Raw genomic sequence first — 13,100 nt, forward strand, 5'->3', positions numbered from 1 at the left:
TGAGGTACATGGACAGTTTGGATTCTGTACTCGGAGAGATCCTCAGGCTGTGGCGCCCAATGGAGCAAGACATTCCTGGAGCTGCATGTTACTGAGTTACCAGTCTTGTTACAGGCCCCCTGCTACACAACAGCACAGTTCAGGGCTTTAGAAACATCCAGCTGATTTCAGTACACCTTAAAGCCACACTGCGGAGCATTTCCAGGTCATATGTCGCAGTCTCTCGCTTGAAAAGGCAGCTGCATTAACAAACAAACATGCTCCTTGGCACACATAATGCTACTTTTTGTGATGTCAAACTATAGCTATACAGATGAGGACCTAATACTGTAAATCAAAACCTTATGTTTGTATGGTTCCGAATGTGAAGTACATTTGTGCAATAGAAAAAAACTGCAATGTCTCCATAGAAACGTACCGGTGATGTCCCGCCCCCAGTAAAGTGACCAGTCGGGTCTGAAGGGAGGCAAGTCTGGTCAAAATTTTTGGAGCGTTTTATCTGTAATGAAACAATTGCCTAAGCTTCTAGTTAGTGATACGTCACGCAGTGTGGCTTTAAGAGGGAAACGGTGATTCAGGTTGTGCTCACGGCTAAGGCACTCAACTCTGTGACACAAGGCACTAAAGAAAAGGGGGCGGTCGGCAGTGTTTTAATTAGGTCAAATCAATAGCAAACTTCTCATCACTCACTCTGTCACACTCACACGTTCTAGGCACATTTACTCCCAAACTACATTAATATTTTCTTTTTAGGTTTGCTGTTTCCGCTCTGAGCAGTTGGAACACTTTTTTTTTTTTTGCTTGGTGGGAGAGAAGTGCGGGGCGGGGCGTCACAGACTATGCCCCGTACTCACTTCATTTGACTTTAAACGGTCTCTGGGGAAATGGCAACTGCCTTTCACATCACGCCACCTGCATTTTGCATTACACACACACAGACGCGGGGTCCGCTCACAGTCAGACATAACGATCCCATCCCGCCCGCCGCACTTTATACATCCAGACACGTACAGTACAAACAATTTAGCGTGTTTTTGTTCCCCGCATGTCAAGCAAAAACCCTTCAAGAGCGTTCGCAAGTGCAGATGTGACACAGCATGTGGTCATAATGTTTTCTTTCTGCTTGAATATTCACTTGAGTACATGTTACAGCTATAAATCATCTAGTCATCACTCACACCGCATCCATGAGCCAACAAATCTTTTTTTTTCCCCCATACTCCCACGTTGCCACACATACACATTCGCTCAGACTTTCTGGACTGCAGCCTCTGTTTAACCATGAGACTCCAGTATTGCATATGCATCGACAACACAGAAGATAGTCCATGCTTAAAGCCATATTGTAGGCGGAAAACAGTCCAAACGATGCCATGTTTAGACCCACTCCACACATAAAGGCGTGGTGCAAGGATGTAGAAGTCCTTCATGTGAGTCTTCAATGTTACACTTCAAAGTTCTACCACGCACCAGCACGATAGCCCCTCAAACTGTCACCGGGGGGAATTTCTGGTCACTGGTTACACTGGATCCTACAGTGGGGGGAGGGAGGGGCGACTGAAGTTGCCTGTACCCCCCCTGATGGGAGTCGATGAAGGTGTGGGTAGGGGACACGGGGTGGGCGTATCCGATGAACTGCGGGTGCAGGAACTGTCCCTGGTGGGGCATGATCTGCGTGGCCTGTTGGCAGTTCAGCACGGAGAAGTTGGTGGGCATGTTGACGAAGACACTGGCGTCGGGGGGCAGACAGCAGGACGCCTGGGCCCTCATGAGGGGCTGGGGCATGGGGCGGGGGGCAGCGGCTGGGACAGAGGAGCTGGACGAGGTGGCCGTGCTGGACTGGCGGGACGACGAGCCTCGGGAGGTGCTGCTGCTGGACATCATGGGGATGGTCTCTAGCAGGCGCCCCCCACCAGACCCGCCTCCTCCTGTTGCCCCTGGCGACAGCTCCTGTTTAGGACGGAGGCAGCGGCAGCAACAGACCGCCACCACGGAGCCCACTATGATGAAGGCCACAAACACTGAGCCCACAATCAGGAAGGGGACGTAGATGGGCACTGCAAAAGAAAACATACTAGTAAAACTTCACAAGTTACAGTTCATTCATTAGACCTTTATTTAAGAGGAAACGTCCCACTGAGATTTGACACTTTCTCCTAGCCCCAGGAAGGACTATCCTGTACATGTGTGGTAAGGGAAACCAGAGCACCCAGAGGAAACCTACACACACATGAGAACGTTCAAACTCCACACAGAAAGACACCATCCGGCCATGTCCTTTGGCAAGACACTTCCCCCACTCCAATAAGGACTGAACATTAGGTCCACAGTCTTCAGCCCTGTCTGCAGAAGAACTCCCCTCAAGACTGGGTCTATCTCTTGACAGTCCATCTTGCAGGTTTCTCTTCTCTTCCCCTGGGTTTTTGAGTTTTTCCTTTCCGCAAAGGAGGGTCTGAGAACATGAGACGTCCAGGTCACCCATCCACCTGCTGCAGACTGTTTGTATAGACATTGTATTTGTTTTGTTTTTTTGTTTCACTGTATTGATATTTGCGTCATTGCTAGTTTCCAAACCTGTTTGTAAATCAGATTGGGGCAACTCCTGCTGTGATTTTGGGCTGTACAAAAGCTATCTGATTTGAATACTTTGCTTAGGTTTTGTCAGTGGTTCTAAAACTTTTACTGCACCTCAGTACCACATGTGCAAGTAATTGAACTAACCCAACGGAAATGTAAATGAAATAGCAATTTGTACCAGAGACTCTTGAACATCGAGAAACTCACTGTGTAATGCATTATAGTGTTGTTTGTTATTGTTTTCAGCCTGGGCATCTTCAAAGAAATACCAAACATCTGAACCAGAGCACAGGCTAAGCTCCTGCATGCGAGCGGTGATTGGGAGAGACAGTGAAACAAAAGCAGAGGTGCACAGGAGTGTTTGGATAAAAGAAGAAGAATGAGAGGTAGACGGGGATAGGTCCGCAGGGAGCTCCAGCCTCTCATTAGCAGTTATTAACTTTGTTTTGATCCGTTTTAATCCTGGACCCCTGCTGCCCCCCAGTCCACCCCAGACCCCCTGAAAAACATGTGCATGTGTGTTTGCATGGATGACATTCTTCAGGCACGCAGCCAATAGATATGTGACCCTTCCCTTTCTATAGCTATTTATGAGCAGCTCTTTGAAAATGAGTTAGTCAAGTTGAGCTACAGTACTTGGCGTCTGCTTAAAGAAAGGCATTAGCGCTGGTTGATTTAATGTGGATGAATGGAAGGTTATTCAGCCTTTAAATCAAAGAAAGTAAAACTATTCCTTTGTGACCTTTTCTTTTTATCTAAGGGCAGAACTCACTTGTAATAACTTACTTTTCCACAGTAGAAGTGACACATACTGAGCATTTGTAACACTAAACTAGTAGCGGACTTGGCGTTTTTTTATGCCTCAGCGTTCACGTACCAGTTGCTGTATGTAACTTTATGATGTGTGTAAGAGCCACAGTGACAGCTGTAATCAGAAAGTGAAATAAATGTCTGCTGAGCTGCAAAGCACCATGATCCCCATAGAATGGACTGAGCAACATACTTTGCAAACGTTTTTGTTTTTTGGCAGAGTATTTTTAAGCTCCACATGGAAATGGTCTTGAAATCTATAGCGGGAGCTTCTTGCTGAGACAGAAGCGCTAGCTGTTCAATTGTATGATTTTATACCAAATTATGTGCTATATTTACTTACTAGGGTGTACAAACCGTATTAGAGACAGACCATAGACCGTCAATAGTGATGGACTAATCATAGCCTCATTCTTCCAGAAACCATAAGGAAGTGGGGCACGGACCAGAAGTCCCTTGCTCTAATGGACTTAACATTGAAGCATGTTGGCCCCTCTTTCAGTCATTATTGAACACAGGCTTGTCATTCTGACCTTCATGTGTTTGTCTTTACATGTGCAGCATCGTTCTATATTTTCCTCTTCCTTTTGCTATTCTTATCAAGGAGCTGGCTTCATAAACCCCTTCAACTTTCTAGCATGAACGGGCTACTTTACCTGCAGTGAACGCCACATGGTGCCCTCAGTCCATCACTATTGACGATCTATGACACAGTCCTATCGATTTGCAGTTTTTAAACAATCTTAAGTCCCCGAAATAAGCCATTATTTAGGTTTAGGCCAAACTTCTGACTAACAGAAGTATAATATACAGCTGTCTAACAATAATTTGTATAGATGTTATTTTTTGTTATACTCTTGACCTGTGCACAATTAATATACTGTAATAACATACAAATTAAGTAAAAATGACACCCTTTACAATGTAAAGGGTGTCATTTTTACTTAAATTGTATACCAAAGTGTACATCAACCCCAAAACATCGGCTGAGGGTATCAGCTTTCAGCTACTTCGGGTTCACGAAAATAGTGTAGTCACAAAAAACTCTAGCATCTCTCCATTGCAGGTGGTGCCTTGGGAGAGGACTACCCTTTTGTCTTGTTTTTTTGAACAATGATACTCCTTTTTTGTTCAGGGCAAATCATAAACAGCTCAGAACTGTACTTTATGAATGATCTGCAACGTTTTATTGTTCCCAAGGGGAAGAGCTATTTTCCACTACCACTACCGCGTTCAGGGGCTGTAACTGTATGCCAACGCGAGGTGGCAAATGACTCCAGTTTCGCTTTGTCCCCTGCTCTTTGAAATACATCCACGGCCTTGAGAAACCTCTGAGAATGCTCATCCAGTGCGGCGCGGTATTACAGAGGATTACAACATGAAACATGTCGCAGAGCTGGAGGTCATTCAGTGGCTGCCGCATTAAGCCGAGGTGACAAAAGACATTGGCCAGGGGCATGGGAGGGCGAGATATGTACAAAAATGGTGCCTTGACCCATTTAGTCTACACAGCAGCGGTTTATAGCTCAAAGCTGCACACCTCACAATAAACAGGTTATAACAGGATCTCTCTGACTGTTATGACAGCACGGATGACTTACAAAGAGCAGAAATGTCCTTTTATGCATTCTCCTCCTTTCTGCTCTCCTCTACTTTGCCTATCCCCCTTTCTGAAGTCGCTCTTGCAAAACATCTGCTTACTGAAACGATAAAAACAATAATGGCCTATTTTCATAGCGATTCACAAGCTTGACAAGCTTCTCAAAGCGCTACACTGTAGTCATTAGAGGTGTGGTATCTATAGCTACAGCTGCCCTGGGGTAGACTGGTGAAGTGAGGCTGACCATCTGTGCCACTGGTCCCACCGATCATCACCAACGACTCCACAGTCTGCACACATGCAAGGTGGGTCTTGCAAGGGTCTTGTTGAAGGAAGAAGCTGAGCCATTGTGTGAATTATGTATTAATTTGTTACAGGCTTTACGTCAGATGATCATTCTTATGCAAAACCATTTATCCTCACTTGGACCTTGCTCATAAGTAAAAAAAAAAAAAAAAAAAAACGACTGACAATGGGATTCCTTTGTAACTGAAGAACAAATAGCATGGACATAAGCTCACATCTGCACAGCTGCTTTCCAAACTATAAATCTAGACCTAATGAGTGATTGTTAGAAATATGTCCTTATTTGTGTCTGTTCAGTGTTTTTCAAATGCGTTTCACAGACCAGTATTTCACCACATGACAGTTGTGTGCATTTGGAAAGAGGAACCCTCCCATTGTTCCCTGTCACTCTTCCACACCTGTTGCTGTAAGCCGCTATCCCAGTAACAGCAGTCACCCCCTCTCTCTCTTAAGCTCTTGTTTTGGGTAAAGTCTTTTGTGGCTGACTGGCTGGGCTGGACTCTCCCCTCATCTCCCCCAGTTATCCCCATAGGAATTCTCTTGTTCCCAAAAAAACATATGTTATTTTAATATCCTGACTATGGCTCACATGACATCACAGTGTGTATCTTTGAGAGGTGATTAATAGAGTGGTAGATTAAGAAAAATGCATCAAATGCTCTGAATAGGCCCATGGAACGTCCTTTTTTATTCAGCTTAGTTAGTTATTTTGGACTGTGGCCATTGAGTGAAATGTATATACCTCTTCCTGCTTTGATAAGGCTTGATAGCATTAGCAAATGACAGATTTTAGCTGGGGCCCAGAGGAGGGCACATCTCGAGGGAACCATGAAGTCTGCCATAGTTGCACTTTTGATGTCTAGTATTCGCTCCACTGCAGTTATCTCCCTCTCGCTCAGCTCAACTGCCTTAATGCTAGATTACCTTATGGGAATGTAAGCAAAGGATGAGTGCAGCAGGGAAACGCTGTGTATTGTGCTTAATCCACGGCTAAGTTGAAAAGTATGGGGTGCCCTCTGCTTTTCTCTTCACTCTGATGAATGTGTGGGACATTGTTTGAAGCAGGTCGGACAGTGAATCCCTCAAAAGCCCGCAGCCACCGCGCTGACTCCACTTGACTTTCATTAAGGAAACAGCAACAGGAAAGTGACTCGAGTAGGAAATGATACATTAGTTTTATGGGACAGGGCTGTCATCATGGTGCCATGGTCCAAGATCCGGTCAAGTCCAAATTTGATCCTCGTGGGGAATGAGTGATCCGAGCCCCAGCCCCTCTGCTGTCTGTTACTGTCCCGAACAAATACTGCTATTTATAAAGTGCAACAAGATTGACATTTGAGAGTACAGGTTTTTTGGGGGGATTCTGCTGCTGTCTCCTGTCCTGTGCAGCTGTCAGGACGTGGACAGGAGGAGATTAAGCTTTTTTTTTTTTTTTTTTTTATTGGGACAGAGTGTACTGGCTTTACTAAAGAAAAAAAGCAACTTAGGCTCTATTTTGTCACTTTTACCTGAATATGCAACATAGCCTATTTTTGAAAAGTTTGAAGAGCAGCTTTACAGCTTTTCACATGACAAGGAGGAGAGACTGCTTAAGCAAAGTCAAAACTTCACCAAGATGTTTAAATGAACTCAATTAAAAACACAGTCACAGCTTTTGTACTAACAGACAAATGGCTAAATGTGTTGAGATTAACATCGGAGATAATAACTGTGCTATTACACTGTTCTGTAAATGATCCTTTTACTGGTTTAGTTTGGCAATTAAAAGTAGAAATAGCCATATAATTCAGGATTTCTTGGATGCTTTCTTCACCAACATCACATCTGTGTGACCTAACATTCAGAAACTGTTCTGGAATTGCAAATAAAGCATATTTTACCTGCCCCCGAGTCTTTGCTCTCTTTATTGTCGGCATTAGGTTCCTGAGTTTGCCGGTCGTTTTCGCAGCTGCCCTGGTCCAGCCGTGCGTCTGTACTGGAGCAACAGTACCGCAGCTCGCACTTCCCACAGCAGATGATCGCGTCCGCTCCATCTATCTTCTCCGGACACTGAAATCCTTCTTTCCACCCTCCTTGGGGGTCTAGCCAGCCGTGGCAATACTCACCGGTGGCTTTTACGTCTATAATCACCAAAAGCAAAGTCACTATTATGGCGAGGGACACCGGGATACATCCACCACACATTTCGTACAGGTGGCAGAGGGGCACTGGGGCCTTCACTCCCCTTTTCTGGCCTGAATAGGCGGCTGATTAGGTATATCGGCACTATAAGTGTAAAATGAGCCAAAAAAGAAAGCAACAAACCACCAGAGAGCTGTCATTTGTTTTGGAGGTTTGTGCGTAAAGTCCGTGCGTAAAGTTTCCAAAGTTGATCCACCTTTTGAATGATACAAAAGCTTCCTTAAAAAGTATTAAAGATTTGATTAAAAATAACTTCCCAGTGTATCCAGCGAAGAATGCCTGGCTCTCCAATGTAGCTGTTTAGTGAAAACTTTCCTCAGCGGAATTAAAGTTACAAATGTTGTCCAACTCCACGAGCGCCGCTTCTGTTAGTCCACGGTCCACCGATGCCCATCCAATGTTGACGCACAGGCACGTTTCTGGCTGGGGTCCGCACTGGCTAGAGTCCGGTCAAATGTCACTGAACCAACCGTGGGTGAGTCTGTTCCGATTGAACTAAAGCGCGCAGAGTCTGTCCCACTTCAGCGTCAGGGAAGGGGCGTGTGAAAACGCAACCGCACACCTCGCCATAAAACCAGAGGCTCAGAATCTGTCGCGTTATAAACAGTCTAATTACACCATTTAAAAGTAGCACATTTAGGCGTAAAGTAATCAAATAAATGTACCATGGCGCATGTTTGCTTTGTCTGGTCATGCGTTTGTTCAAATTGCACTTCGTAAAGTTATTGTGTGAGATTGGCCTAACACAGATATTCCCACATTTCTGGTTAAACGTTCCATTATAAATGTTGATGTAGTTAATTGCTCTAATTTGTAAATGTCAGTACTCCACAGTGCAGTGTTACAGTATGTGTCAAACAGCATTTTGGCTGAAACTGAGAGGTCGGTGAGTAGAGAGAAAGGTTCACAGCTAGGCCAGTATAGCTCAGCCCTCTATAATTAATTGCAAATATGATGTACTGCCTTGCATGCCAAAAATATGTGCAACATAGTTTGTGGCTAATTGCAAATGGAATTCTCCCAAGTGGCAGCATTTGCGTAATTATACTGCCATCTAGTGGTGCTTTTGAAAATCTCAAGTATACTGTCAATGGTCCTTACATAGACTGTAAAAAAATAATAATAGTAATTTAAAAAAAAAGACTGTTATGCGCGCAACCGTACAGCCCTCGTGCCTGCTGATGTAAGTTTAAAAAAAAAAAAAACTAAAGAAGCGAGAGGACTCCTTACATAAAAACAAACAAAAAACACCGAGAAGTAAACTGAACTACATTGTACTCAATCTCCCAAAATGCCCAGCGGCAAAGCGGTGTCCCGTGGCAACAGTACAGGAAGTGGCGCGCGACTGTTCAAAAGTGCCACAAAACACATCGATGGAAACAAAATAGTTCACGCAAATAGTTCGTATTTCCAACGTTGGCAAAGACTTTTAACCAAGCGACGCTGAAAAGGTCAGATTCCAGTTTCGTTAGTGATTCACTTTTAATCTACATACGCCTTTGTACAGAATGTTTAGCAGATGTAACTAGCCTAGTCAAGTTAGCCTTGCTTTTCGGTTCACTCATTAACTTGTACACTACTGTTGCAATAGGATACACATGTTGTTCCTAGTCCTGTGTTATTTATTCTTTTACGTCTTCATTTAGATGTCCTCTGTGAGGTTCGGGCGACAACAGCAGAACACCAAAGTAAAGAGGACTTTGCGACCAAAAAGAACAGCACATCCAAAGAAAGAATGGGTGGTGAGTAACAGTACATTCATATGAAAGTTGAACACACATTTAAACATGAAATGATGTAATAAATTCGCGTTCCTCTTAGAGCACAGTAAACGACCTGTCAGTACACAAACTGACGCCTGTCGAACTGGTAAGACAATCAATAAAGTAAACACTACTGCAACTAACTAACTAAAGACTTTTACTTGTATGTCCAATTTCTTATCATGTCCACGTTGTTCTTTAGAGCCATCGACATGAAATGATGAAGTCACACAACAAAGTGGCAGCTCAGTGGGAGCTGAGAGAGAAGGCATTAAAACGGCGTCTCAGACATGGAAGCCCGTCGCCTTTGGACGAAACCAGTCTTAGCATCATCAGAGAGGTTTCTAGAGCAGTTATCTCACTATAAGCTTGTTGTGTTGCAGTTTAATGTCCATGCCCTCATCAATAACTGCCATCGACAGGTTCTATCTGACCAAATGCTGCTGCAGGATGTCCTTGCTCGCTCTGATAGAGCCATGTCTGTGGTCAAGGACATTTTTGGAGATGCTCCCCGCAGACAGACTGGTACAAAGCCTCCTGTTTTCTTTCTACATGTATTGAACTGTCCACCAATGAAAAATGTACTTTTTTTTTCTCCTGAAGGGCATCCCAGAGTTACTAAAGCACCAAACTGCAACCCTGAGTCAGTGCTTCCTGTGTTTCAACGACCAGATCCTCCAACTGAACTATCTCTGCTTAGTCAGTCTATGATGGACTCACAGGTGCCTGCTTAAGCAAAGCTTTGTTGCTCTTGATTTGTTTTTAAGTCAATTTCATGTTTTGCTCTCCATTCACACTAGGCTCTTAATGAACTGGAAGATTCAGATGAAGATGACTGTAATGAAAATAACCCCAGCTGTTTAAACTTCGTTATCCGAAGGTGTTATTTGATTTAATTCTAGAATAATTTACAGCATAGTTGTTACAGGTGTATTTTCTTTGCAGAGACAATATTCATGAAATGAAGTCTAGATCCACAAACAAAGTGATGAGAAAGCAGACGACCAACACTATTCCAGCCACCCCCACTGCAGTTGGCAGAGCCCCGGACCCGGCAGGTACAATTGGCTGTAGGCTTAATTTTTCCCAGGGCTCATCAACACAAAAAAAATCCTTTTCCCCCCTAGCACTAAATGCCACTGTGGCCGTGCAGCGTCTCAGACGTTCACATAACCAGGCTGTGGCGACTCAGAGCACTCAAGTACTCAACCCGGAGCATCATTCAGGTCATTCAGGTACTCTCCAGAGTTTTACCATTTCTTAAATAGACACTTGTGTTATTGTATGTTAATCTTAATGTTTTCCAGTCAGCATCAACTGTTCCATGAGAAAAACAAAGAAATGTGCTGATCGGAGTTTGGAGCTGGATGGGTCTTCCTTTACTTCCCTCAGTGGAGACCAGTCCAGCTTGGGCCTGTTGCAGTCCATGCTGGGACAGGTGGAGGCTGAGTTGGACTGCTTTAGTCCTGATTCAATTCCCACTTCAGATCAGAGTCCTCACCCACACAGGACCAAGGGGCTCACTGGCTTTTCTGTGGCTCTAGTTTCAACTTTAGGACGCTTGGTGCATCTCTTCAAGCAGGTAAATATTTTAAGTGAAAACTACAGTCTCTGTTTATAACTAACCTGCCATTATGTATTTCATGGCTCCATCAGAGCAACATGGTGTGTCAGAAAGCAGCTTTGGAAAGAAGACAGTTTGAGGAAGATTTGAAAAATCAACGGGGTTTGATTGAAGCACTTGCAGCAGAAAATACTGCTTTGAGGGAAGAGATGGCCGCCTTACAGGTGAGCATTAAACAGTGCCATAATATATTAGTCTATCTTTTATCAAAATTGTGTACGTCTTGTTTCAGTTAAGAATGCAGCTGCAGATTTCAGAGATAGAAGAGAAAGTGGACACCGTGGTGTTGGTGTTGGGTGGGACAGAGATGCCCTGTATCCCTCCAGAGCCGGTTGTCCCAACTCTAGGCTCGTCTAGAGGTAACATTTTTTTTTTTGCACTGATTCACAAAAACATACCTTAAATGATTGTATCTCCAATTCATTTAATGGTTTATCATCCAAAAAATATATCTAAATATTTTGCTGCATTATATTTCAGTTGTAGCCGAGAGGGATCATTGCCAAACACGGGTGTCACCAGCGGCCCAGCTCTCACCCCCTCGACAGAGAGACTCTTGGCCTCATCGCTCTGGTAAAAGACTAACTTTAACCTCCTGCATGTGACCTTTTCTTAGTTCACCAAAATCATGTTACATATTCTCTTCTGCAGAGACTCATCCAATCCCAGCTGAACCTCTGTATTCTTCTGAAAACATCAACACTCTTGGGTTAAATCTCACTGGCCTGCCCTCCACATCTTCAGTTTCACTGTCCTCTCTGAGCTCAAAGCTGTCAGCAGAAGCTATGATGGCAGAGATAGCACAGCTCAGCAGACAGAACGAGCTGATCAAGGCACAACTCAGTCAGGCTAAGGGTGGAGGCAGAGCATCTCCCAACAACAGTTACCTGGAGGAGCGGCGAATGAGCTGTGGAAGCAAAGACTCACCTCAGAGTGCTGTGGAGCGAAGGACGTCTGGGTTCAGTCGCGCAAAGTCCACAGAGCCGACTGAAAGTGAGCAACAGGTCAGATCAATATGATTATAGGGGTACATTAACGAAATGATCATGTGTAAGATGATTTACTGAAATATTGTTTCCCATAGGCAGAGACTAGCCTCCTCAACACCAGTAGTGTGGAACAGCGCCTCCTAGAGTTGAACAGACAAAGTGCAGCAGCCAGGACTCGATTACTTGAGATTATTGACCAACAAAAGCACATAGCATCAGCCAAACTGTCTCCTTCGGTCTCCCCTGTCCCACGTTCAGCTGTCAGCCCAGTTACAGGTAACTGCGAGGATCAGATCAATATTAGTCTGTGATGATGAAGCTGATTGTGTTTTCTGTGATTAGACAGAGGAGCAAGTTCAGAAGTGTCTCAGCTGCAGGAGCCCATGTTACACAACAAACAGTAAGTAACTCATCAAAAGATATAAAATGTTTGTAAATGAGAATTTCACCTGTTTAAATACACTTTAACTTAATACAATTTTTAAAGTACTATCTCCCTATTATAACCTAAGTTTACATCATGTTACTTTGATCCAGAGCTGCTTTTAATGAACCATCACCATCGCAAAGACTCAGAGGCAAAGCTAGTGACACCGTGACAAAGGTATGTAAAAGTGTGAACTTACTTGCATCGCAGAGAGCAGTTTACAAGATTTAAAATTAAATAGACTATAATCGTTCGCCATTACAGGACAAGAGGCAGAGCTCTCCAGAAGGCTGGTTTTCCCTGTCAACTCACCTCAGATGACAAGCGCCATGAGTTTTACCATGTAAATCCTGGGAATCCTCTTGAATTAACGACTTCAATAAATGTTTTTACTTATAGCGATTTTTGTAATGACCAATTCTTTTTAAATTAAAATGAAAAAAACAAACACACCTTGTCGTTTCAGCCTTTTCTTCATTTACCGGCTGAGTTAAGTCTGGTGTCAGCAGATGGCAACATAGAGCCATTTGTGAGGGCAGGTTATCCAGCAGGAGAAGTGTGAGCTGTTCTGTTCAGTATCTGCGACTAGTTCTCAACAGTTTCTTCACTTATCCTAAAAACCATCACAAAATTATATGAAAAACTAAAATTTGCCTTAACACAACTGAATTGATTTACTAAGTGATCATATATTCCAGCTATATTTTGTTCACACCATAATAACAATGTTATGTTTGTGTAACTGCAGCTTTTTTTTGCTTAACGCAGGATAAGTTTGTAATTTTTGTGCTGTATAACTTTCAGAGGCATCATGGATGAATCC

At 43.7% G+C, this 13,100-nt stretch overlaps 2 protein-coding genes across 2 annotated transcripts; one reads left to right on the forward strand and one right to left on the reverse strand.

Moving 5' to 3' along the window:
• Positions 1-586: 586 nt before the first annotated feature.
• On the reverse strand, positions 587-7,942 carry shisa2b (shisa family member 2b). Its single transcript, XM_079576626.1, has 2 exons — positions 7,174-7,942; positions 587-2,057 (listed from the first exon to the last, which is right to left on the reverse strand). Exons 1-2 carry the CDS (start codon positions 7,475-7,477, stop codon positions 1,486-1,488), a joined length of 876 nt encoding a protein of 291 aa, XP_079432752.1. The 5' UTR covers positions 7,478-7,942; the 3' UTR covers positions 587-1,485.
• Positions 7,943-8,833: 891 nt separating this feature from the next.
• spice1 (spindle and centriole associated protein 1) lies at positions 8,834-12,631 on the forward strand. The gene is made up of 18 exons (XM_079576360.1): positions 8,834-8,925; positions 9,121-9,216; positions 9,296-9,343; positions 9,440-9,577; positions 9,660-9,762; positions 9,841-9,959; positions 10,038-10,106; positions 10,166-10,295; positions 10,365-10,472; positions 10,545-10,819; positions 10,894-11,025; positions 11,094-11,220; positions 11,342-11,434; positions 11,513-11,865; positions 11,946-12,126; positions 12,193-12,250; positions 12,388-12,454; positions 12,542-12,631. The coding sequence occupies exons 2-18, from the start codon at positions 9,121-9,123 to the stop codon at positions 12,596-12,598; spliced, it is 2,154 nt and encodes a 717-aa protein (XP_079432486.1). The 5' UTR covers positions 8,834-8,925; the 3' UTR covers positions 12,599-12,631.
• Positions 12,632-13,100: the final 469 nt, after the last annotated feature.

Source organism: Gobius niger (assembly GCF_951799975.1).
Source record: "Gobius niger genome assembly, chromosome: 18".
NCBI lineage: Eukaryota > Metazoa > Chordata > Actinopteri > Gobiiformes > Gobiidae > Gobius > Gobius niger.

What these genes read in the sequence shown, in the direction of transcription:
- shisa2b (XM_079576626.1), bottom strand. Translation starts at nt 7,477, where the DNA reads ATGTGTGGTGGATGTATCCCGGTGTCCCTCGCCATAATAGTGACTTTG. An exon ending in GAGCAAAGACTCGGGGGCAG is followed by an intron (nt 2,058 to 7,173) that starts GTAAAATATGCT and finishes TTTCTTTTGCAG; the next exon opens with TGCCCATCTACGTCCCCTTC.
- spice1 (XM_079576360.1), top strand. Translation starts at nt 9,121, where the DNA reads ATGTCCTCTGTGAGGTTCGGGCGACAACAGCAGAACACCAAAGTAAAG. An exon ending in ATCCAAAGAAAGAATGGGTG is followed by an intron (nt 9,217 to 9,295) that starts GTGAGTAACAGT and finishes CGTTCCTCTTAG; the next exon opens with AGCACAGTAAACGACCTGTC. An exon ending in CTCTTGGCCTCATCGCTCTG is followed by an intron (nt 11,435 to 11,512) that starts GTAAAAGACTAA and finishes TCTCTTCTGCAG; the next exon opens with AGACTCATCCAATCCCAGCT.